This window comes from Callithrix jacchus, chromosome 16, assembly GCF_049354715.1.
Source record: "Callithrix jacchus isolate 240 chromosome 16, calJac240_pri, whole genome shotgun sequence".
NCBI classification, from domain to species: domain Eukaryota; kingdom Metazoa; phylum Chordata; class Mammalia; order Primates; family Cebidae; genus Callithrix; species Callithrix jacchus.
The window spans coordinates 25,522,717-25,549,642 of record NC_133517.1 but is presented as its reverse complement, the minus strand read 5'-3'; the positions used below and the strand labels follow the sequence as shown (position 1 = coordinate 25,549,642).

General features: G+C 37.7%; 1 protein-coding gene across 2 annotated transcripts in view; it reads left to right on the top strand.

Moving 5' to 3' along the window:
- The window catches only part of SLCO5A1 (solute carrier organic anion transporter family member 5A1), a 147,241-nt gene that overhangs the window by 81,055 nt on the left and 39,260 nt on the right, over positions 1-26,926 (top strand). The window contains exon 5 of one of the 2 annotated variants that reach the window (XM_002758977.5): positions 2,653-2,817. The exons of the other annotated variant lie outside the window; for it this stretch is intronic. Coding sequence (XP_002759023.3) covers positions 2,653-2,817 — 165 coding nt within the window. The remainder of the gene's footprint in view (positions 1-2,652; positions 2,818-26,926) is intronic. 2 annotated transcript variants of the gene reach the window in all.

Here is a 26,926-nt window from a genome sequence, read left to right as displayed (position 1 = left end):
AGCTGAGAATGTGTGTGTTGGACAACTCGAACTTTTTTCTGGTCTGCTTATGACTGTGAAAGTGCTACAAGAATTATTCATTTTGGGTTACAAATAAATTTTAGCAAGTAGACATCTTTGCAAATATGGAATCTGTGAGTAATAAAGACCGACTGTATCTCATTCTTATTAGACTTATGCTTACTGGTTTTAGTATCTACTGAGGTCAAATTGTCCCAGATTGGCCAGTGAGAACCCTTCAAGCTGTCTTCTGTGTCCTTCTGACATTCCCCCACCATTCCATGAACACATTTTTGCTTTCTTGTTCAACAAGGTTTTCTAGGCTTATCTTGTATTTTCTCTGCCCCAGTTGTAAAGTTAGACATTTTTTCCAGGGAGCTCTGGTTCCTTTTAGTAGAAGATGATTTTTAGAAACCAAGAATTGGGTGCAGATAGATGCATTCCTACCAGGGTGTCATTACTTCTAAGCCTTGTGAGCAGACAGAGGAAGATCTATATTTATACCCACACACAAACACACACAGCCTATCATCAATGTATGTATCTTCATCTAATCTACTTATCTATCTGCCTATCTGAACCAGTACCTCCAGTTCCAATCTGATGTAGAACAATCCCCCTTTCCATACTTGTAACCCCCTTTTTTGGCAGTTAGAAAACTGATTTTCATTATTTTCAATGTACTTATAAATTGCTAAGTTTCCTTTGATGTTAAAAAAAAAACCACAACACCCAGCCCCACCAACCAAAAGTATAACCCTGGATACCGTGCTCCCACCTCAGCTCCTGAAGGGCTGTAGGCTGAAAGCTTAGCCCCAGTAAAGGGAAACAAGAAAGGTAGGAGAAAGAAGAAAGAAACTTAAGAGTCGTTGAAGGTCTGAACTTCTGCTATTTTTTCTTAAATAACAACAGACTTCTTTAACAAGAGAAAAACCCATTTGATATAACTAGTATTTCTTAGAATAGTCATGTGATAGTATGTTTTTTAATGTTAAAATTTATTTTATATTTTTCCCAGGTTAGAGTCAACACATTGGCTTTTAATATATGGCTAACCTTAATTTGAATCTTTAAATGTTGATAGGTATTCTTAATTTTCAAAGTTTTAAATTTTGGATATGACATTTTAATTTACAGTGTTTACAAGAGGCTGTAGGATGATTTTATGAAACACTTTGATTATGTTTTTCTCTGTGTGTTTATCCATGTTAAAAAAACAAAGCATGCATCTTAATTTTTCTTTTAGATTGTTAATTTAAACTTTAAAAATTAAATTAAGATATAGAACATTAAATTTAGTTTAAATTTTAAAATGATGATGGTGAGCAGTCTTAACTTTCTAAGTTCAAATTCTGGTGACTAGGAAGCTATGAATTATAGCTTTAAGAAAAGCTGTTGGTTAATTTTAATGAAATGACTTTATTATGTGGCAAGAGATAACTGTTCTGAGATAACTGTATTGCCAAAAATAATGCAGCTTCTCTGTTCTATGAAGATACATACGGTTACATAAATATACATTCATGCACATTATAGCCATGTAAAAATACAGAAGTATATACACAAGAATCTCCGTTTATTCCCATTTTCCAAACTTAGTCCCATTCATAGAACATAAACCCTTAGTAGTCTTATATATATTGAGAAGTATATATGTGACCATATGTAAATATATTGTTTTGGTTTGTTTTTTAATTAAATAGAATTACATATATGCACATCTGTTTTTGCAGCTTGCTTTATACATTAATACAAATACTTCTTGGAGTTTTTTTATGCTGTACATACAGCGCTATTTCACTTTTAACCACTGTATAGTTTTTCATTATATGGCTGTGCTACAATTTATTTAAACATTTCTCATTGATGGAAATGTAGATTCCCGTCTATGCTATTATAAACTGTGCTCCAATGAAAATACTTGCACATATATCTTGAAGCATATAGATGGCAGGTTCTGTGAAATAAATGCCTAGACTCAAGGGTGAGACTTGCCTTTCTTTATTGCAGGCAGCTCAGCAGGTGCTAAGCCCACACCTTTGGGCTCTCCTTCCCCTTTGGAGCTCTTTGTTCCCCAATCCTAGTACCTCAGAGTGTCTGACCTGATGGCCTCATTCTTTTAGCTTTTTGAACTGTGACTATTTCCTGTTTCATAATGAGACTGGACAATCAGAAGTCCAACATCATGCAGATGCCCACAGAAGCAGAATAACTACATTATAATGTTGGTTAGGGGAAGTGGAAATTGTAATTTAAGGCTGCATTGTAGGCACTTTACACATCTAGTGGACGTTGAGGCCTTTACAATAAAAATATTGTTTTAATCAATGAAGAAATGCAAATAATTCTAACAGTTTTTGAAATAGGAGTCATCAGTTGGGTACTGCTTATAAGGATATTCATATGTGAGTATGTTTTTAGGTACTTTACTTAATTTCCATATCCTGGTTGAAAGTAAAAAAAAAAAAAACCCGAAAACAAAATTTATTTAATAAAGAGAATGGTTTCTAATCATCATCGAATCTATTTTTATTCTTTGGTGGCAAATGTTGCTGAATGGCTATTTCCAGTTCATTTCAAAAACAATTCAGTTTTATTTTGTTTTCCATCCATTGTTTATAACATTCGTTTGTCATTTTTGTCATTTTGTAGACCTACCAAGAGCAGCTGTCAGGATCTTAAGCAACATGACATTCCTTTTTGTGAGTTTGTCATACACAGCTGAGAGTGCCATTGTAACTGCTTTCATTACCTTCATTCCCAAGTTCATCGAGTCACAGTTTGGTATCCCAGCCTCCAATGCCAGCATCTACACTGGTAAGGCACTGCCGCTAGGGCTGCTTGAAAACATGATCATTTTGACCATGAAATGGAATGGGTGAAGAGAAAGTTCAATCTAACATCGGAGTGTTAAACAAATTCATTAACAGCTACCTTTCCCCCTAGATTCTAGGAGGAGAAAATCCTAAAACGTGTTCTCTTTGATTCAGATTGTATTACCATGTGACACATTTCCCAACTGTGTTTTGGGAAGGGAGAGAATTTTGCATATTTATATTTCTATGGTTAAAAAAATGAAACAGGCAATGACATTCAAATTTAAATCTAAATAGGCCTTTTTATGGGTTGGCATGGGTCTTAAAGTGTTAAGTTAAAAAAGTTGATAACCTGAAATATAGAACGGTTTAATGGTATCAGGATTTCCCCTTCAGAAATGTGAACAGATTTTAATTGAATTACTGGAGATGTGTGAATTTAAAAAGGAAATGTATGAATTTTATTTTAGATGTTTGATGCCTGGGCAAACTGATTTTTAGGAGACTTTGATGCACATACCCACAGTACTTAGTGTTCAAATCTTCTTTCATAATAAATTGGATGCTTAGAAATGTGGAAAGATGTAAAGACTTAGAACCATGCCAAATGCCCATCAGTGATATACTGGATAAAGAAAATGTGGCACATATACACCATGGAATAATATGCAGCCATAAAAAGGGTGAGCTCATGTCCTTTTCAGGGACATGGATGTAGGTGGAAACTATCATTCTCAGCAAACTAACATAGGAACAGAGAACCAGACACCACATGTTCTCACTAATAATTGGGAGTTGAACAATGAGAACACATGGACACAGGGAGGGGAACATCATACACTGGGACCTGTCAGGGAGTTGGGGGCTAGGGTAGGGATAGCATTAGGAGAACATAGATGACAGGTTGATGGGTGCAGCAAACCACCATGCCACACGTATATCTATGTAACAAACCTGCAGGTTCTGCACATGTATCCCAGAACTTATATAAGAAGTATATAAAAAATGTGGAAACATTAATTCTCAGATATTGGAGGCATTTTCAGTATATTATATCATGTAATATTCTAGATATTTTCTTAGTGGTATCAAATATGGCTGGTTGAACATATCTTCCTAAAGGCTTAATTTATTTAATAAAGAATATTTCAACAGTTGAAGTATATTTAAATAGTGTAGAATTATGATAACTTTTCAGATTACTTAGGCTCCTCCTTTCTCCAATTCCACACTCAAGTCCAGTAAATTTGAATTATCTGAAAATGAACAGGCAAGATTACGTTACTGTAGAAAGAGAAACTGATTTGAAAGATTTGGGTAATCACTTTGTTCTCTACTTCATCTTACACATTGAAACACATACAACATTGGTTTGTGGGTTCAGGATAGCACATGTTTTTGTAAAGAATATACTGCTGTGGACTATTGTAATTGTGACTTAAAATATGTTGTTCTTGATCTTGGTTGCAAAATACATGCTTAATCTGTATTAAGGTAAAATTTCCAGATTATTTTCCAGTGTGGTTATGAGAAAATCTAAATCTTCCATTTGCAGTTTAACTCTTCCAGTAACCCTTTGTTGAGCAATGATTTTTGGACAGGGAAATCAAAAGTTGTCTTGTAGTTAGATTCAAAGCCACACAGCCGTTAATTGTAGAGTCCCCAGCATTTCCCAAACTAACTTTCAATATTCAAAGGTGTTACTGGAAAGAAGGTTCATAGTAAAATAAATTTGGAACTTGCTGAGTTAAAGAATGTATCATAGGATTTTTTACTCTAGGCCCTTTCCTTTCCTTTAATATACTGATAAGCGCTGTGAAACTCCCAGAAGACAACTCAGACAACAGCCTTTTCCAAAGTCATTTGACCATGAAACCAGAGTTTTTTAGAGGCATCTTTTTCATAAACAGTGTTCCCCAGGATTCACATAGGGAAGCCCTCCTGTGTGCCCTGGTTCCAGCCAGACTAGGGAGCAGAGCTGCCTAGATCATTCCATTTCTCTGTAGATGCACCACTTTCACCTCCAGGGTTAGTGGGAGAGTGGGGCAGTGCTGAGCTGGGTAGCACTAACGCACCTTGAATGGTTACTGACTAAAACCATCTCTTGGTTACTGGTAGAGGCTGAGGCAGGAGGTGGTGACACCAATGTCTGACAAGGGCATCATTGCAAGGTCACAGTCAATCCCACTTCACTCCTCTTGTGTAGTGTGTTTCTGCTGAACACTAGTGTCTGTGTCACACTGCACTCTCCCTGCTTGTGTTCTTTCTGCTAACCCATTTGGGGTCATATTTATCTTTTAAACTAGTTAAATATTATGAAGTTGGTATTTTGGAGAAGCCTTAATGATGGGAAGAACCCTTGTATTAGTCTGTTCTTACACTGCTGTAAAGATATACCCAAGACTGGGTAATTTATAAAGAAAAGTGGTTTAATTGATTCACAGTTCTGCATGGCTGGGGAGGCCTCAGGAAACTTACCGTCACAGCGGAAGGGGAAGAGGCATGTCTTACATGGTGGCAGGTGAAAGAAAGAGCAAGAGCAGGAAAAACTGCCTTATAAAACTATCAGGTCTTGTGAGAACTCTCACCATCATAAGAATAGCATGGGGGGAACCATTACCTCCCACCTGGTGCCTCCCTTGATACATGGGGATGATGCGGATTACAGTTTGAGAAGAGACTTGAGTGGGGACACAGAGCCAACCCATATCAGCCCTGATGGAGCAGTTACACAGGGTGCCCTTGGAATCTGTTCACGGCGGCTGCTCACCAGTTGCGTGACTTTGATCAAGTCACTTTCCTCCCTAAATTTCAGCTGAAGCTGGAGTTTATCTGTAACTTGAGGATAATCTCTTCCCTGTCTTTCTGTGTCGGCATTGCTGTGAGGAATAAATGAAGCAGTGAATAGTGATTCGTTTTGAAGCTTACCTAACTTCACGTAGGTACCACAACATAAATGGAAAAATACAACCTGATTATATCACAGTAAAGAAAATGGTTATTTATGGTGACAGTATCTTCCATCTGAAGTTGTGCAGTTTGAACGGCTCTGAACATAAAATCTCTGTAATAATAATGATGATAACGATAATAAAAGCACTGCTGACATGTACTGAATGTTTACGAAGTGCAAGGCTCTACCTAACCAATTATATGTGGATAACATCATTTAATCCATGTAACTAATGCCTATGAAGTAGATATTATTAATGATGCCCATTTTCTAGATGAGAAAAAAAGGCCCAGAGAAGTTTAAATAACTTGATTAAAGGCAAATAGTGTTAGAAGCGCATGCTAGAATCTTGTACTCCTTGGAGTCTATAAATATCGCCAAGTGGTTTTTACTGAAATATTTAGTAGGTATACACTGTTGTCATCATTTCGATTTAGTTGTTTTACTATTTCCACAAAGACAATATTCCAGTGGTTTTAGGATTCCATGCCCACCCACTCAGCCTCTGAGCCACGGTTTACAATGTCCGTTTTTGGAGCACAGTGATCTTTCAACATTGCTTTTGCTTGGGCTCTTGGCTTTTGATGTGTAGAATTACAAAGAGTTAGAGCAATTGGTTTGTCTACAAGGAGAAGTAGGCTTGGAAACTTCCATTTTGTTTTTCACTGTAGAATAATTGAGATACTTATTTCTGTGGTAAAAGAATTAAGTTGGGATGTAATTTTAAAAATTACTGTAATTTTTATTGTTGTCTAAATAACCAAATATTTGCCATCTATCTTCAGCCACTGATTTCGGGTTTGGTTGAAGTGATTCACAGCAGTGCCACTGAACTCAAATTGCAGCCTTTGGGAATCAAGAAACATATGAATGGGCTTTGATTTGCTTCATTCTTCTAAGGTCATCAGTAGCTTTTATGTAATTTTATGAGCAGTTTTTAAAATCCATTTTTACACTGGTTTTATAAATGTATACATAGATTTTTTAAAATGTTGAGATTAAGTGTTTAAATACAAATAGAGTATTTTAGGTATAGATGTCCACTGTCACCAGCCATTTCCAAGGTCAGGTGATGACACTTGACCCTGAGATGTGTGCCGACACCACACTCAAGAGTGGTGGCTCTGAGAAAGGAGAAAGGTACTTGCAAACCAACATTCTGTAGCGGCTGCTAAACTCTTCCCACTTATATCATTTGAATCATTATTGAGATGAATAGAAGCTATTAGGAACAAAAAGTGACAATTATAGGCTCTTTGTCTTTTGGACAGAGAGGTATGTATTAATATGATGAATTACATTTGTTTTTTTCAATGCTAATGAGAACTTTTGTAAAAGCTTATGGTGGACAAAAAGAACACTCAGATTCTCTTTATTTATTTATTTAGCATTCGACTGATTTAAGGAATGCGTCCGTGTCTACCATGTGGCAGGTTCTTAGCCAGTACTCTAATGATGACGGTTAAACGGTTCAGTTGCTGTTTAAAAATGTCTTTAAGACAAAATGACAAGAAACACATCAGCATTTCTTGCAGGAAAAGATACCACATGGCATCAGCATTAAAGTAAAGATGTGTTAGGCTGATGCAAAAGTAATTGCAGTTTTTGCTGTGCAAGTAATGACAAAAACTGCAATTACTGGCTGGGCATGGTGCCTCACACCTGTAATCCCAACACTTTGGAAGGCTAAGGTGGGTGGATCACTTGAGGTCAGGAGTTCAAGACCAGCCTGGCCAACATGGCGAAACCTTGTCTGATGACACGCGCCTATAATCCCAGCTACTCAGGAGGCTGAGAGGCACAATAATTGCTTGAACCCGGGAGGCAGAGGTTATAGTGAGCCAAGATTGTGCTACTACACTCCAGCCTGGGAGACAGAGTGAGACTTCATCTCAAAAAAAGAAAAATATGGCAATTGCCTTTGCACCAACATAATACTTTGCAGCCACAGGCCATCTTTCACAGCAAGAGGCAGGATCCACTTGTCCCCCTCAGAAGCGAGTGGCAGGACCCACTTTCTCTCTTATACCAGGCTCACGATGTGTGCATGGATGACCCAGGGACCATGGAGTTCAAAATGCTATTTTGGCTGGAGTCTTATCTATTTTTAAAAGTATTTTTTATGTTTTAAAATATTTGAAATACTTGAACATTTTTTATATTATCTTGGTGCCTTGGTTCCTGCTATGTAACCAGTCTCACAGCCGAGCTCTTCAGGGGTCTTAGTGAGACCGGTTACAAATCATCATGCTCATTTTTGTCAGTAAACAATGCTGACAAGCTGGTACAGACCATCCCAACCACTTCGGAACTATGAGGCAACAGTGTTCATGAACGTGCTTTGTGCCTCGGCTGGGAGTCAGTACCCTGCAGATACACTTTGATGATTTGGAAAGACAGCTCAGGCTAATTCCAGGTCTGTGTTGTTACCCCTCTCAGGAACTCCCCGGCTTTTTGCAGTACGTAAGGTGGACAATGTTTTTCTCTCTAGGTCTCTTGTCTAGTCTAGAAAACAATAACTTGAACTGGAATGAACTCTATAATTTCTTCCTTCTCTAAAATCTTAGATTAAATAATTTTCCCAAAGCCATGTGTACCAAATAAATATTTATTCTTACATTCTCTATAGAGTTATATTGTTTTCTTAAAAGGGACTAGTTATTAACCAATGTATCACTCTGGTATTTGTGGCAATGTTGCATCCTGCACAAACTCCGGCCATGTCCAGAATCAGTATTGGCTGTTTTGTTTTGCTGTGGGCAGCCTGATGTAGTCCACAGACCTCTCTGTGAATCCCAGATCTGTGACTTGCCTAGATGTATGCTTTTAGCCACATTGCTTGCCCACTCAGCATCTCAGTTTCTAATTTGTAAAATGTGAGTGATCATTCCCCAGGGCTACTGTAAAATATTCAGTGAGGTAATTAGATCTTAAAGCATTTGGTATACAGTAGATGCTCACTAAAAATCAATTTCTCTTCCTCTTCTGTTATGAATCTGTGTTAAATTTAAATTTCCTTTAGAAAATCTTGTTAGGTTTTCTGATTGGAAAACAAATTGTATTGGTCTAATTTACAGTGGTAATTTGGCTTTTTGTTAAATCCCACCTGCTGAGAGGTAATACGTTCACATAAAATGGAAAGAAGTGACTATTTTCATCTTAATCATAGGAGTAAAGTAGCAGAAACTTTCTTGGGCAGGAGACAGTAAGGAGGTGTTAGGGAAAGATGTCCATGCTTGCAGCACATTACGAGTCTCTCACACACTCTCTTTGAATTGTTCCCATCAGTTCACCAAATGATCAGCTCCTCGTTTGACCAGTTCCCCAAATGAACTTAATTTCTTATGTGATTCTTTCTCCTTATTTACTAGTTTTCAGAGTAAGCTTCTATTCCAGCAAATTTATATAGTGGCCAATAATTTGTTAAAAGTATTATGAACTCATTCTTCTGTGCTCGATATGCTTTACTCTGGTGCAGTTGTTACTCTTTCTGATAGTCCTGTTGCCCATTGGCCATTGGGAGCCCCTTAAAGTCAGCACCTGTGTCCTTTGGCTCTACCTCGGTAGTCTTTGTGGCTTCTGTCATGGCAAAACATGACTCTTTTATCTTCCATGTTTCCTGCCCTAGACCTGGGATCAGTCGTAGTTTCCAAGGAATCTTGAGAGGAAAGATTTCTTGAAAGGAAAATGGTACTTGGATACCATCATCTGGACACTCGGGATGCTCATTGACAAAGATTGTCATTGTTTCCGGGCTTTTTATAATTAAAAAAAATCATGAGCTTATAATGATATTTGCACTTCAAATGTTAAGATGACAAGTTATTACTTAACTTTTTTGATATTATATTTTAATCTCTTTTCTCTAATGATAAAAATCTATTTTTCTAATGATTTTAACCTAATATTTTATTCAAGTGTGTGTGTTTGTATGCATAATAATTTCAAACCAATTCTCAGTATTATTGCTAACCACAAACTATAAGACATATAGCACAGAAGCTGTATACCAAATACAGCTTTAGACTGTTGTCCAAAGGCCATTTCTTACTATAAATATGCAAAATACTGTTCTGAAGTTATTTGAAGTAATTCTTTTCTGTTTGGTTTTGTCTGATATGTTGTGATGTTTGTTTTTCTTAATTGGGTTTGGGTTTTTAATTTTAGGATTACTTTATTTTTTTATTTAGTTAAATTCATATTTAAAATTATATAAAACATTTATATGGTTTGAAGGTCAAAACTATAAACAAAGTACACTCAGAGAGGCCTCACTTCCATTCCAGTTTCTTCCAATTCTCTTCCTCCCGCTATAGGAAGTCATTAAAAAAATTAGTTTATCCTTCTTTTATTTCTTTTTAAAATGTGTAATAAATATATATATTACATATGCCATATTTAATATCTACATCAGTATTTTGCATTAGTGTTTTTCACCTTTCTTTCCAGCGGTTGGCATGCTATATGCCCTGTTCTATGCCATACAGTCTAGAGATCTTGCTCATTCTGTACAGCTACACAGTACTTTATTGTGTGAAGTCTATTTGGTCCCCTAATGATGGACGTTTGGTTGTTTCCATTCTGCTGCTATGACATGATAGTGATAGGTGAAATAAGTAACGTTGTACTAAATAACCCGTTTGCCTAGTATATTATACTAGTTCCTTTTTAACTAGCTGATTGCCCAGCATTCAGTTTGCCTTCGCCCTAGCAGAGAAGCTGATTCCAGAAAGGTAAAGAAGACTGAGAGGCTATGTATGTGTTTGTCACATAATACTCAGGCTTCATCCTTCCCATGCTCTTTCCTGCCCAAGATTTAGCATTTACCTTCAGATTCTTATAAAGATCAAAAGAGTGAATCTTCGTGAAAGTGCTTTAAAAAGCCTGTACAGCTTTTGGGAATCCAAAGCAAATTGGCATCTTTCCTTCAGTGGAGCGCATGCTGTGATGGTTAACACAGGTGAGCTTTAAATCCACTCCGAGCCAGCCATGGCGTTAGGCGCCTTTCCGGCATGGTTTGCAGTGTTCACCACAATACTGCTGTGGGAGGGAGTCCTCTCTCCAGTGAAGAGTTGATGAAAATGAGGCACACAGAGGAATTTTTGCAAGGAGCACACCTCACAATCCATTATAGGTTCATATGATACGGATTGAACTGGTCCTCAGAGAAGCTGCTTACAATTTGGAATTTTTATTGAGTCAATTTTTTTTTTTTTGAGACGGAGTTTCGCTCTTGTTACCCAGGCTGGAGTGCAATGGTGTGATCTCGGCTGACCGCAACCTCCGCCTCCTGGGTTCGGGCAATTCTCCTGCCTCAGCCTCCTGAGTAGCTGGGATTACAGGCATGCGCCACCATGCCCAGCTAATTTTTTGTAATTTTAGTAGAGATGGGGTTTCACCATGTTGACCAGGATGGTCTCGATCTGTTGACCTCGTGATCCACCCGCCTCGGCCTCCCAAAGTGCTGGGATTACAGGCGTGAGCCACCGCGCCCGGCCTGAGTCAATTTTTTTCTTCTCCAACCTTCATGTATTAGGTAAGACATATAGCATAGAGGTTAAGAGGGTCAGTTGAGGAGATAGATCTTGTTGAAATTCTTACTCTGTTTTTTCATCTGTCAATCCATCCAGCCATCCCTTCACCCATTCACCCATCTATCCACCCACCCATCCACCCACCCATCAATGCACAAATATTTATAAAGCTTTTGCTATGGGCCTGACACTGTGTACAGTGAAGCCAGATAAGAACACAGAGGCGCTCCATCCTCAAGGTCTCACAGTGTAGTGAACCTCATAGGATGCCTGTGACCTTGGATGAATCCATTAACCTCTATGAGTAGCAAAGGCTCTGAGGATTCAATGAGAGAATATATGTGGTGGGCTTTACACAGTCCCTGGAAAGTAGCTATTAGTAATAAATGTATTGCTCACTTTATGAGATCTTCCAGGAAGAGGAATATAAAACAGTAGAGTACAGGCAGGATTTAGGACAGGTGGAAGACATTCATAGAAAAGATTATCTGGAGGGAATGCCTTTTAGAAAGAAGAAGAAAAAGTGTGGCTAATAGGAGGTAGAGGCCGGGCATGGTGGCTCATACCGATAATCCCAGCACTTTGGGAGGCTAAGGAGGGCTGATCACTTGAGGTCAGGAGTTCTAGACCAGCCTGGCCAACATGGCAAAACCCCATTCTTTATTAAGAATGCAAAAATTAGTTGGGTATGATGGCACATACTTGTAATCCCAACTACCCAGGAGGCTGAGGTGGAAGGATCTCTTAAACCCAAAAGGCAGAGGTTGCAGTGAGCCGAGACTGAACTACTGCACTCCAGCCTGGGCAACAGAGTGAGACTCCATACTCCCCCTGCAAAAAAAAAAAAAGAAAAAAAAATAGGAGGTAGGAAAATGAAAGAGAAAGCAAGAGACTTGATACTGAAGTGAAAGGCTGAGGGATAACCTCATCTGAACTGAAGGAGGCTGGAAGGTGTAATATCAATGATTAAAGTGTAATTGCTTTAAACATGTATCAGCTGCATCAGCGTAGGGTCAGGGTCAAATTTTTTATCTCTGATTTATTTACTCTGTGTTTATTTTTCCAATATAAATGGCTGCTCTTCACAACTTGTAGCGGGAAAAAAGAAATTTTAAGTGTTTTAATTTTATATATTTGGGCACAGTGCAGGAAAATGTCCCTTGACTAAATCTTTCAATTAACTAAAATGTTTTTTTGCTTCACTCGTCTTTGATGATTAATAGCACAGTCCATATGTCTGGGATTTGTTTCCCAAGCACATGTGTGCATGCTCACACTGAAAAACAAAGACGACCATGACCTACTTATGAGGATATATTCTGTGCTCCGAGGACGTTCCCCTTGGTGCTCTCCACATTGCTACATCTGTGGTCACAGCCCTGAGGTGTTTCAAATAACCCAGAGCCCCTTGAGAGCCTTAGTCGTAAAAATACTGTATTTCGTTCACAGAGCAGGGTTTATTTGTGAATAAAAGTCAGGTTGAGAAAGATTAGAGAGCTTTTTAAAAAGACTGAAAACCCACAGGAAACACTGAAGTGTCAGGAGGAGCATCTCTGCTACTGAGTGCATCTTATCATTGGTTGAATCAACAAAGAGATGCCCAATAGATTTGATGAAGGAATAACAAAAACTTTCATCTTCCTGACACTTAGGGTCTGCATCTCTACAATTAGGACTTGAATTAGACAACGTTTCACTAAAGGGCAACTAGCAAACATCCCACCATCCCCCACGACCTACAAAATCCTCTGATTTTTATAAGTAGCTTCTTTATCTAGGCATTCAAGTTAGTCACTATTTCACCACTTTACTTTGGATCTATACCTTTACCTGGCGTTTAAATTTCTTTTGTGTATATAGTTACATACATGAATACATACATATTTATTCTTTTTCTCTCTTAGTTCATGAAATTACTTCACTTTTTGCCTTTCTAGGGGGACTTTACAGGAGTAAGGTAGCTTGATGGTTAAATTTCTGCTTTTGAGAATCCAGGAACTTCTTACTAGGCATGGTCCCATGTTAGCAGGCCCATACTCTGCGAAAGTGAGTGATCCCTGCCTGCTCTGTACCGAACCAATGTGCCATAGGAGAAAGGTTGTGGGTTTTGGCATTGGAAGTTCTGGGTTCAAGATCTGCCTCTGCCACTTACAAGCTGTGTAGCCTCGAGTGATTTAACTCATTTGGCCTCTGTTTTACTGGCTGTGAAATGCTATCATTGTATCCATTTTAGGGGGCTTTTGAAGTTTTAAAAACTAAGTATTACTTAAGTGTAAAGAACAACACAAATATTAATTATTAAGGAGGATGACCCTGGCTTTTCTCCCTATTCATCAAACAGACCATCCTCCATAAAAGGACAGGAGAATGAGGATTATTATTGAGAAAAGATTAGGGAAGGGGAAAAGAAGGAGACAAAGTAGATAATTAATAAAGATACACACGTGAATTCAAGCATCCATGGCCTCACAGATAGTGGCACGCTGCAGCTATTGACAAACTGTTCTGACTCCCAGCTCATGCTGCCGCCTCTTATTTCCCCAGAGACGCTTTCTGTTTAGTCATAAAGATCACATCCTGAGCTAATGACTATCCTGGCCCTTAAATATGGCCAGGATAGAGTTATTATCACACAGGCAGGAAATATCTTACTCTTTTTTTCTAAAGAATGAAACACGTGCTTAGACATTATTAGAAGTTGAAGTAATGTCCTTTTGCTGAGCCATCTCAGAATGGATCTCAGCAAATTAGCTTTGCTGCCAGGCTCAGCTTCCTGGTGTGGCATCTTTCCATTGTCCAGAAGGGAGAACTTGGGTTTATTTGGATATGTTACTGTTAGACTGATTGAATTTCAGGCTAATAGCTAATATTTTCAAGTCATTGTGCTGAAATTCTTCTAATATCTCTATTTGCAATAAAGATGAATATAATTTATGTTGGCTTTTGATTAAAGTGGATATTTAGAAACAGGTGCACACTTCTCTTATTACCTAGGCAAGGGACAATTTGTGTATGCTCATTTTATATAGAGTAGTTAAATATTATTTAGTAATATCTTCCTTAAATTTGTTTGAAATATATACTGTATAAATACCAAACCCTTTTGAAAATGCAAAAAATTGAATAGGTATTTATATATTAAATGCAAAAATTGAATACGTACATATTACAGTATCCTTCTAGTCACTTGGCATAGACAGCTGTTTCTAAAAGAGCATACTGGGCTGGGCATGGTGGCTCACACCTGTAATCCCAGCATTTTGGAAGGCCTAGGTGGGCAGATCACCTGAGGTCAGGAGTTCAAGACCAGCCTGGCCAACATGGGGAAACCCCATCTCTACTAAAAATACAAAAAATTAGCCAGATACGGTGGTGCATGCCTGTAATCCCAGCTACTCAGGAGGCTGAGACAGGAGAATCGCTTGAAACTGGAAGGTGGAGGTTACAGTGAGCTGAGATTGTGCCACCGCACTCAGCCTGAGCAACAGAGTAAAACTCAGTCTCAAATATATTATATGTATATATATATATACACACACACACACACACATCTATATTTCATTATATATATATATTACAAAAATAAATAGCATACTAAAAGTTTGTTGTTAAATAAATAAGCACCTATCCTATTTTTTGGGAAAAATACTTTAAGGAAAGAGATTTTACAACTTTCCTTAGCTTCCTTTTCTATTAGTTAATAAACCTGCTCGTGTTCTTTAAAGTATGAACCTTTTTCATCTCACCTTGAATTTTTTTTTTCTTTTGAGGGATATAAAGGATAAATGAATTTTGACTTTGAGAAAGATGTTGAATTTGGGCTGGGCATGATGGCTCTGCTTTGTAATCCTAGCACTGTGGGAGGCTAAGACTGGAAGATGGCTTGAGCCCAGGAGTTGAAGCCTAGGTAACACAGTCAGACCTCATCTCTATAAAATATAGAAAAAAATTAGCTGGGCATGGTGGCTTGGGCCTGTGGTCCCAGCTACTCAGGAGGCTGAGGTGGGAGGATTGCTTGAACCCAAAAGGCAGAGGTTTCAGTGAGCCGAGATCACACCACAGCAATCCATCCAGGGTGACAGAGTGAGATCTTGTCTAAAAAAAAAAGTGTTTAATTTATATTCAAACATTCATCTGGCACAACATTAAATTATTAATAAAATCTACCTTATAGACAGAACAAAATGTAGTTTTAATGTTACACACAAAAAATACATCTTTATAAATATTTCAATATAGTTGAAAATCAAAGTGCTGGTCTTGTGCTATACTTTTCATGTTGTGGTCAATATAAAATTTAGATTCTTCAGTAAGTTTATCTTGTTGTGTCTTATACTAACATGAGGTAAACTTAAAATGCCAATACTTTTTCAAAGGATATGTATTTACTATAGTCTCATATGTTGTGGCTAAATTATGGTTCAAGACTAGTCACTCACTGCCTCATCTCTGTGTCAGCCAAATTAATTGTTACTTATATATGTATATATATGTATGTGTACATTCACAAACAATACATATGCTCATACACAAATATTCACACACACACACATACACCATGCATATGTTAACAAATCTCATCATTTTTGTCTTGAAGATTTGAGTTTGTTTTAGGAGACAGTGTAACTAATTGAAAAACAGGCAGGAGTTAAGAGACTAGGTTTCAGTTTTAGAGGGAACAATGGACTTGGAAATTAGGCAGCAGATTTTTCTCATATCAGGCCTGAAAGAGCTTGCCTTTGAAGTCAGATTTTTGTACTCTTTGTTTTGTTTGCTTTGTGATCTTGGGCAAGGCATGTCATTCTTGTACCTTAGTTTCCTTATACAAAAAAATAGGAATAAATAGTTATCCATAAGATTAAATAATATTAAGTGTAAGTACTTTAAGACTTGAAGTACTCCAAACATTTATCTTGATTATTGTATTGTCATTTCATTTTCTCAGTCTGTTTTCTTATCTGTATAAGCAGATAATACTTGTTTATAGAGCTGTTGTATTGATCAATGAAATAATTGATGTGAATGTGCTTTGAAAAAGTCATAAGGGCTTATTTCCCTCCATGAGTTTAGATTGTTGTTAGTAATCTTGATTAAAGTTAAAGTTAGCTCATTTTAACATAAACGTATTTTTAATTTTATTTATTTATTTATTTATTTTGAGATAGAGTCTCGCTCTGTCACCCAGGCTGCAGAGCAGTGGTAGATCTCAGCTTAGTACAACCTCTGTCTCCTGGGCTCAGGTGATTCTCCTGTCTCAGCCTCCCAAGTAGCTGGGACTGTAGGCATGTGCCACCATGCTTGGCTAGCTTTTGTATTTTTAGTACAGATGAGGTTTCGCTATGTTGGCCAGGCTGGTCTCGAACTTCTGACCTGAGGTGATCCACCTGCCTAGGTCTCCCAAAGTTCTGGGATTACAGGAGTGAGTTATTGTGCCTGGTTTACAAACACATTTCATCTTTTAATCATAGTTATTTTATTTTTTGGCATGTACCTCAGGATTGAAGACAATAAAGGGGTAAACCCTTTGAAAAGAATTTTGTTTTCTGCTGATTCAGGTGGAAAATTAGTCTAAAATATCTGCCTTTCTGAAATAAATAGGATATGAAAGAACTGATCATAAAGCAAGTTTCTATAACTAAAAATATTTTTCTTCACTTTTAGAATAAAACTGAGTACCTGTTCCTTCAAAAATAAAGTGGCTTAAGTGACTGAAAAACATCTCGCAAAGAAAATAAGAGACATTTGTAATTTAAATGTATGTTTATGGGAGCACTAGCTTCATATAAATCTAGAAAAGCATAGGATTTAGAATTGGAAAACAGTTGAGGCCTTGCTCTGGCGTTAATTAGTCATTGATCGGAGGTGAATCACTCATCTTTTCAGAGCCTCATTTTAATGTTGTCATCTATAACACAACGGAGTTAAATACATGATCTCTGGGTTCCTGTGTTAATTTAGGATTATATATTTTTTGAGCATATCAGAGACTCAAAGGAACAGAGGCTTGAACAAAAGAGATCTTAATTCTCAGTGACGTAAAATTCTGGACATAGCTCAGAGCTGGTTTAGGGACTGTAATAACCCATAGTGCTTCCAATTTCTTCTCCATTGCAGATTCTTTTCCTTTTAGCTCAAAGTGGCAGTCAAGCAGCAACATGGAAGGAGGAAGGAGGAAGAGCATGGATGTACTACTTTTGCTTACATCACTTTGGCCAGAACTTGCCACATGGCCACACCTAGTTGCAAGAGAGGCTGAGGAATGTAGTCTATTACAAGCAGCCATAATCCAAGCTGTTACTCTAGAATGGGGATCTTGGGCCAAAGTTAGCCTGCTTCTTGTTTTTGTAAATAAAACTTTATTGGAACACAATCATGCCCATTTGTTTACACGTCCATGACTCTACAATGACAGAGATGGCTAGTGTAATAGACACTGTCTGACTCACAAATTAGAAAATACTTGCAATCTAGCTCTTAGAAGAAAAACTTGTCAATTCTTGCTTTAAGAAAAAGAAGTCATTGGAGAGTAAGTAGTAATCTCTGCTCTAACGCACTTCCAAATTCTATGATTCTGTGACACACAAACAAAAAATAAAAAGCCCAAATACTTTATTTCATATGATGTCGTAATAGTTTTGAAAATGTTAGTAAATACTAAAACACGAAGTCCTCTCTTGTTCTAATGGGTTGAAACTTGAGTTGCACCTATGAAATTGTCCTGTTTTTGCTCTGTCCACTTCCTAATCTTGTTATGCCTGCTCTCAGTTCCCGTCTAATTATCTAAGATGTTAGCTACTCTCCTGCAACTTGGAGTGTAGAAATATTAATACTTTATTTGGCTTGTGCCTTGCATAGTCTTCATTTTGGTGAAAATAAAAATGTGAAAAGATTCAGGCCACCTTTGATGCGGGTGAAGCCTTCTTTTAATATCTGGGGTTGGTGAACCCAATGAGCATCACACCATGAAAGAAGCCCATGGTGTCAGTGGGAGATACATTACATTCACAGTTGCTACACTGTATTGTTTTCCTTTGCTGGTTGATCTGTATCTTTGGGGTTAAATTTTAAATATTTATTGCATTTACTACTTATAGCTTTTCAAGTTATATTGTTGTCTTCCAAAGAGAAATTTTATCTGAAACATGTGATTTTATTGTTAAAAACCAAGAATAAATAAGGTCTGAGCAATAAGAGGAGACAATTAGATGATTTGCTGAGAGATTTAGAGATGGGTCTAATCAAATTTAAGTCTTTGTAGACACACAGGAACCATGTCATCTGTTTCCTTTATAGTAACTTCTACTCAATGACTAGTTTTTATAAGGTGAATTAGTTAATAGATTTCTGAAACCTAAGTTCCATAGACAGTAGGGTTGATGTTCTCCACAAATGCTCCAACCATTAGATTCCTATAATATGTTTGCATTTGTAAAACTTATTTTGTGGATTTTATTATCTGGTGGAATTGTGCATGTCTTTTGAAACAAACAAGCAAACAAAATATTTGGGTTAAAAGTGCAGTATGTAGCACCCTGGTTAAGGTTTTCATCCCATCTGTCACTGCCTTGTCTAAAGATCTTATCTTTTTTCTGGCTTAAGCTACCTTATTCATAGAGCAAGGTGAACTGATTAATTTTTTGAAGTTTCTTCTTGCTACAAAATGTTTTGATTTTTATTATCCTGGATTCCTGGTAAACTTTCTTTGATGAATAGATGGGGGCAGTATACAACTGGAGTATCATTTAATCCCCCAAATGCTGCACTGATATTCCTCCAGGTTTTCGCACGAATGGCCCTTGCCAATGAGACTTCATCCAGGATACTCCAGTTAAAAATGCAACTCCTTTTCCTACTCCTCATTTTCCTTACTCTGATGGGCATTTTTCTTTGTAGTAGTTTTTACCTTCTAACATTCTGTACAATTTGCTTAAATACTGGTTTGTCTGTTTCCCACATTACACTGTAAACTAATCTGGGCAGCAATTTTAGTCACTTTTATTCCCTGTGTCTCTCTAGAGTTTAGAATAGGCCTTGGCACAGAGTGGATGCTCAATACATACTATCTGTTAAATTAAATGTAAACTTTAAAAATCCAAAATTTTTGTATTTAAAAATCCCAAGTTTTCTGAAAGTTAGTCTTAAAAACATGTTTGTAAATAAGACAAAAATGAATTTTAGGTCAACTATCATTTAAGTAATTGAAGATTTAGAACACAACATAATAAGGGGCATCTATGGAAAACCCACAGCTAAGATCATTCTTAATGATGACAGACTGGATGGTTTCTCCCTAAGATCAGGAACGAGGAAAAACGCCTGCTCTTGCTGTATCTATTCAGTGTTACACTGGAGATTATACCCAGGGCAGTTAAGGAAGATAGTGAAATAAAAGGCATTCAGATAGAAGGAAGTAAAACTATGTCTGTTTGCAGATTATGTGATCTTCTATAGAGAAAATCTTAAAAACTATTAGAACTAATGAATGTGTTCAACAAGGTTGCAAGATCTTATAAGATCAATATACAAAAATGTATTGTACTTCTATACACTAGCAATGAATCGAATATCAAATTAAGGAAACAATTACACTTACACTAGCATCAAAAGAATGAGGTATTTAGGAGCAGATTTAACAAAAGTAATGTAAACCACGAAACATTGTTTAGAAATAAAACATTGGTCAAAGGATACAAAATTTCAGTTATGTAGGAGGAATAAATTCAAAAGATCTGTACGACAGGGTGACTATAGTTAATAAACGATGCAGGGGGCCGGGCGTGGTGGCTCAAGCCTGTAATCCCAGCACTTTGGGAGGCCGAGGCGGGTGGATCATGAGGTCAAGAGATCGAGACCATCTCGGTCAACATGGTGAAACCCCGTCTCTACTAAACATACAAAAAGTTAGCTGGGCATGGTGGCGCGTGCCTGTAATCCCAGCTACTTAGGAGGCTGAGGCAGGAGAATTTCCTGAACCCAGGAGGCGGAGGTTGGGGTAAGCCGAGATTGTGCCATTGCACTCCAGCCTGGGTAACAAGAGCGAAACTCCATCTCAAAAAAAGAAAACCAAAAAAACAAAAAAAAGATGCAGTGTATTCTTAAAAATTGATAAAAGAGTAGAATTTGTGTGTTCTCACTACAAAAAATAAGTATGTGAAGTACTACATATTTTAATTAGCTCAACTTCGCTATTACACAATGTTTTGTCATTTCATAATGGCATGCTGTACCTGGTAAATGTATATAATTTTTATTTATCAGTTAAAAAATTAAATGTTAAAAACTAAGGAAAATGTAAATAAACAAAAAGACATTGCATGTTCATGGACCGGAAGACTTAATATTATTAGGATGTCAATATTTCCCAAATTGATCTATCTGCAGATTCAGTACAAGCCCCATCAAAATTCCAACTGGCTTCTTTGCAAAAATTGGCAAGCTGCTTCTAAAATTCAGGTAGCAAATGTAAGGTACCTAGTGTAGCCAAAATAATCTTGACAAAGAACAAAGATGGAGGACTCATAATTCCTAATTTCAAAACTTACTAAAAAGTAACAGAAATCAAGACAGTATGGTATGGGGTTAAAGCAGACAAAAACATCAACAAAACAGAATTGAGACCCCAGAAATAACCTTATATATTTATTGTCAGCTGATTTTTGAGCCCAGATCACACCATTGCACTGCAGTCTGGGCAACAAGAGTGAAACTCTGCCTCAAAAAATAAAAATAAAAATGGGCCGGGCATCGCGGCTCATGCCTATGATTCCAACACTGGGAGAATAAGGCAGGACAGTTGCCTGAGCCCAGGAGTTCGAGAGCAGCCTGGGCAACATGGGCTGTATAAAAATATAAACATTAGCTAAGAGTGTTGGCATGTGCCATAGTCCCAGCTATGTGGAAGTCCGAGGAGGGAGAATCACTTGGGCCTGGGAGGTTGAGGCTACAGCGAGCCATAGTTGTGTCACTGCGCTCCGGCATGGGTAACAGAGCAAGGCCCTGACTTCCAAAAAAAAAAAAAGTAAAAAGGCAGCTTGTAGAATGGGAGAAAAATTTGAGAATCATATATCTGCTAAGGCAGTAATATCTAGAACATATAAAGAACTCTTATAGCTCAATAATAAAAAGACAAATAAGCCAATTAAAATGGGCAAAGTATGTAGACATTTCAGGATGTAGCAACGTCCAACAATAAGCACATGGGAAGACGCTCAGCCCTGTTAGTTACCAGGAGAATGCAAATCAAAACCACAATGAGATACCACCTCACACTCACTCAGATGGCTAAAATAGAATATTGTCTGTGATAATAACAAGAGTGGGTGAAGATGTGTAGAAATTGGGGCCCTCATACCGCTGCTGGGAATGTCAAATGGTGCAGCCACTTGGGAAAACATTGTGGCATGTCCTCAAATACAGAGTTTTTTTTTTTCTTTTTTTTATTGAGTAGAGGTGAGGAACTAGGATGTTGAAAAGTAAGAAAAGGAGAGAAGGAGAGGAAGAAAGAGGAAGAAAAAGAGGGAGAGAGAACAGGAATATTGCTTCATTCTAAAAATGGGTATTATTAATGGCCGATCAATATTTTGTGTATTTAAAATGGAGAACTCTATAAATATTTATTGAGTTTACTTGTTCCGGATCTGAGTTGAAGTCCTGGATATCCTTATTAATTTTCTGTCTCGTTGAGTCTAAATCTCGTTATGGGTCTTATGTATCTGGGTATTAAGATCTTATTGTTGCATTGATCCTTTTACCACTGTATCTTTGTTGCTTTGAAATCTATTTTATCAAATGTGAGAATTGCAACTCCTGCTTTTTGTTTATTTATTTATTTTTGCTCTCCATTTAGTTGGTAAGTTTTTCTCTAATACTTTGTTTTGAGTCTTTGTGTATCTTTGGATATACCGTTAGGTTTTCCTAACGGTAATCAGAGTTAACATATGATCCAGAAGTTCCATTTCTAGGCATGTATCCAAGAGAAACAAAAACATATGCTCACACAAAACTTGTACACAAATGTTCATAGCAGCATTACTCATAATAACCAAAAAGTGGGAACAACTCAAATGTCCATCTCCTAGTGGGTAAATATTATTAATAAAATGTGATCCAGAAATACAATGAAATGTTATTTGTCCATAAATAGGAGTGAAGAACTAAGACATGAGTCAACATAGATGAATCTTGAAAACATACTAAGTGACAGAAGCCAGACACACATGTTGTATGACCCCATTTATGTAAAATGTCTTCAATATGCAAATCTGTGGCGGTAAAAATTAGAGTGGTGATTCTCTAGGGCTGGAGCAGTAAGGGGCGAGGGAGGGCTGAGTGTGATAGTTAATGGATATGGCATTTCTTTTTGAGGTGATGAAAATGTTCTAAAATTTTAGAGATGATTACATGTGTCTGTGAATATACTAAAAACATCAAACTGTACCCTTTAAGTAGGCAAATTGTATATACATGAATTATAGCTTAGAGAAGCACTCAATTAAAAGAAGAAAAAGATACACAATGTGTCTAATTACTGATTGGACTATATTTCTGGAACGGCTACTCTGGTCTTCCCTGCTCACTCGGCAGAATGAATATGGTTTCTCAAAGGCAAAATTTCCACCTGGCCCTCATGGGGCAAGGGCATTCTAATAGGTATAGTTCAGATGTGCAGAGGTTTCTCTTAATTTTTTTTTTCCAGATACAGAGTTTGAAAAGTCTGCTTACTTCTCCCAGGGGAAGGAGAGCTTTGTCAGCGTTTTGCAGTTCTGCCATTAGTGGGCGTCATGACGATGAACTGTCTTGATGGGAAAGCTCCGAGGGCTGTTGGATTTGGGCAACAATAAACAGAGAAGTTGCAAGTTGCTGACAGAAAATGAATCTTGCCCAAAGGGCCTCCAAAGAGGGTTTCGCACGCAGCATGGGCGGCATCTGTGGGCTTTACTTCTGTGAATGGAAACCCAGTACACTACATTGATACCAGTGTCGTTTGAGGCTTATTTTGATAGTTGAAAAAGTTAATAAGGTACTATTATTCTCCTGCAAAATTTCCCCTACCTGCCTTTCCAGTAGTTTGCTTAGAGCTTTTCACCTTCAGTTTCCCAGCACTAGGGAGATCAGAAGTAAACACTGAGATTTTTGCATTTCATCATTTCAAGTGGTTTTTGCCCTCTGTGGGTTTATCGCTTGGATGCAGAAAATTCTTTTAGGTTTGTAAGCCATAAAAGATGAAATATTAATTTGATTTGATTTTTGAATCCCTTTCATAAAACAGCTCAGCATTCTCTTTTATGCATTATTTCAGTCAGAGCTTTACAGAAACCTGAAGTGAAAAGCACGGTTGTTTTCTCTGTTGAATGTTCCCTTTTATTACCTTTCCTTCAGTGATCCCCAGACCTTGAATCCTGAGATTGGGTTCTCATGTTTCTCTCCTACTGCACAGTATCTCCCAGTGTTGGCAAAGAGTTGAAGAAGGTGTTCCTGGGGTGAATGAGATCCATTTGGCCTCAGAGGAGTTAAACATGGGCTTTATATAAATAGCTCCCTGTTGAAGTCATCGAGGCTAAGGTTTTTAGGAGTGTGTAATTCCTTTGAAAGCCTTTACCAAAAATTTCAGCAAGGCTATGTTAGAAATCCAAGGGCATTTTCCCTTGCTTAGCTGTAAGTGGTCCCATGGGAGCCACACTGTGATTGTTATGGGGAACTTGATAGAGGACACTGAAGTCTACTTCTGTCCCCTCTTACTGAAGTTATAGAGGGGCAAAACGTGGGACAGCTGGGGTGCAGCAACTTTGAACTAGGCAAGCTATCCCCCCAGCTTATCTGCCTCAAAAGGAAATTCCCAAAAGAACTTACTGTAAGTTCTTCTACTATGCTTAAAGGCTTCTTCAGGTACTGGCAACTCTGATTGTAGCAAATAATCAACACATACAGGCTGCCTTTCCTAATCCAACGTCCTAGCAGGGGGCTTTGCTACCCCTTCTTTAAGTTTTGGCTTGAAGCTATGCCATGAAATATTATGGCTTTAAAGAAATAGTTTGCAAAACAGAGGCATCAGAGACAACACAACATATCTACAACCATACAATCTTTGACAAACCTGACAAAAACAAGCAATGGGGAAAGGACTCCCTGTTTAATAAATGGTGTTGGGAAAACTGGCTAGCCATGTGCAGAAAGCAGAAGCTGGACCCCTTCCTGATACCTTACACTAAAATTAACTCCAGATGGATTAAAGACTTAAACATAAGACCTGGCACCATAAAAACCCTAGAAGAAAATCTAGGCAAAACCATTCAGGACATATGTGTAGGCAAGGACTTCATGACCAAAACACCAAAAGCATTGGCAACAAAAGCCAAAATAGACAAATGGGACCTAATCAAACTCCACAGCTTCTGCATGGCAAAAGAAACAGTCACTAGAGTGAATCGGCAACCAAGAGAATGGGAAAAAATTTTTGCAGTCTACCCATCTGACAAAGGGCTGATATCCAGAATTTACAAAGAACTCAAACAAATTTACAGGAAAAAAAACAAACAAGCCCATTCAAAAATGGGCAAAGGATATGAACAGACACTTTACAAAAGAAGCCATACATGAGGCCAACAATCATATGAAAAAAATGCTCATCATCACTGGTCATTAGAGAGATGCAAATCAAAACCACATTGAGATACCATCTCACGCCCGTTAGAATGGCAATCATTAAAAAATCTGGAGACAACCGATGCTGGAGAGGATGTGGAGAAATAGGAACACTTTTACACTGTTGGTGGGAGTGTAAATTAGTTCAACCATTGTGGAAGACAGTGTGGCGATTCCTCAAGGACCTAGAAATAGAAATTCCATTTGACCCAGCAATCCCATTACTGGGTATATATCCAAAGGACTATAAATTGTTCTACTATAAGGACCCATGCACAGGAATGTTCATTGCAGCACTGTTTACAATAGCAAAGACCTGGAACCAACTCAAATGCCCATCGATGATAGACTGGACTGGGAAAATGTGGCACATATACACCATGGAATGTTATGCAGCGATCAAAAATGATGAGTTCGTGTCGTTTGTAGCGACATGGATGAATCTGGAGAACATCATTCTCAGCAAACTGACACAAGAACAGAAAATGAAATACAGCATATTCTCACTCATAGGCGGGTGATGAAAAATGAGAACACATGGACACAGGGAAGGGAGTACTAAACACTGGGGTCTATTGGGGGGAATAGGGGAGGGACAGCCTCAGGAGAAATGCCAAATGTGGGTGAAGGGGAGGAAGGCAGCAAAACACACTGCCATGTGTGTACCTATGCAACTGTCTTGCATGTTCTGCACATGTACCTCAAAACCTAAAATGCAATAAAAAAAAGAAATAGTTTGTTCTCTGTCTTAAACAGCTACTGAGATCAAAGAAAAAGGTACCTTAAATTAATTATAATGATACATCTTGTTCATCATTTATGAAGGGATTGCTGAAATGTTTTACAACAGTAAGACTGAGATATACAAAAGAGAAAGAGATACACTTTGCTTTATACTTTGTGGAGTTATGTATACTTTGTGAGAATATATTCTTACAGTACTGTCTGCTCTCAGATCAGTTAAAATTTGCTAGCTTCAAGGTTTGGATTTTTAAAATAATCTTTTTAGTTGTTTCCTCCTGACAGTAATTGATACTTATTTTCTATTAGGAAATGTTTGCAAGAGAAAGTGGAAGCCTAAAAGGGCAAGATCATTTATTCTGAGCAAGAGGAAAAGATGTCTTTTGAAGCATCGGGTTAAAAGTTTAGGCTTTAGAAAAGTGAAATAAACTTGAGTCGGTTTCCTTGCTCTAGCACTCTTTAGTTGTTTCTTCCTCTGTGATGTGGAGAGAATGCTGTATTCCTCCATCCAGTCTAACACACCTTTGCTGGGAAGGTGCACCATGATTTTGAGTTGCTATGAAAGAAAAATGCTTCTAATTAGATCATTACATAAAGCTTGCATACTATTGATTATAAGACACACTTTGGGTTCAGAGCATAAAGATCTGTAACATTTTGAGAATTAAAGGCGATACAATATTTAGAGTAGTTATTACACTACCTGGGATGTAATCAACATTTGTGTGTGGTATGTGGTTGTTTCTGGGTGTGTGTATGCGGTTGTTTGTGGGTGTGTGAATGTGCATGCCTGTGTGCACTTGCACATAAAAAGAAAAAGGGAGGAGGGCAGGAGGGGGAGAGAGAATGAATGAGTGAATAAATGGTACTTCTTTTCTTGGTACTCATTCTTTCTTGCTCCTCCCATATGCCCAGCCAGGCAGCAGCAGAATCCACATGTCATAATGGCTTACAATGATATTCCATATTTGTTGGTAGTCTCATGTTTGCAAGCCATTTATTTTCAACAGAACGTAAGGAAACTTTGGACACAGAAAACACCGAAAGGGCAGTGTAACTAGAGCAAAGAAATGATAATGTCTGAGATTCTGAGAGCCTGTCTGTATCAATTCACCATGGTGGGACATTCTGCACCTCTGTAATTTCACAACAGATAAGAGGTTTCAGAGACCTGATATTTTACTCTTTGTTTCCTTTGGGGACTTCGCAGTTTAAGCTTTTGCTAATAATGTTCAATTCAG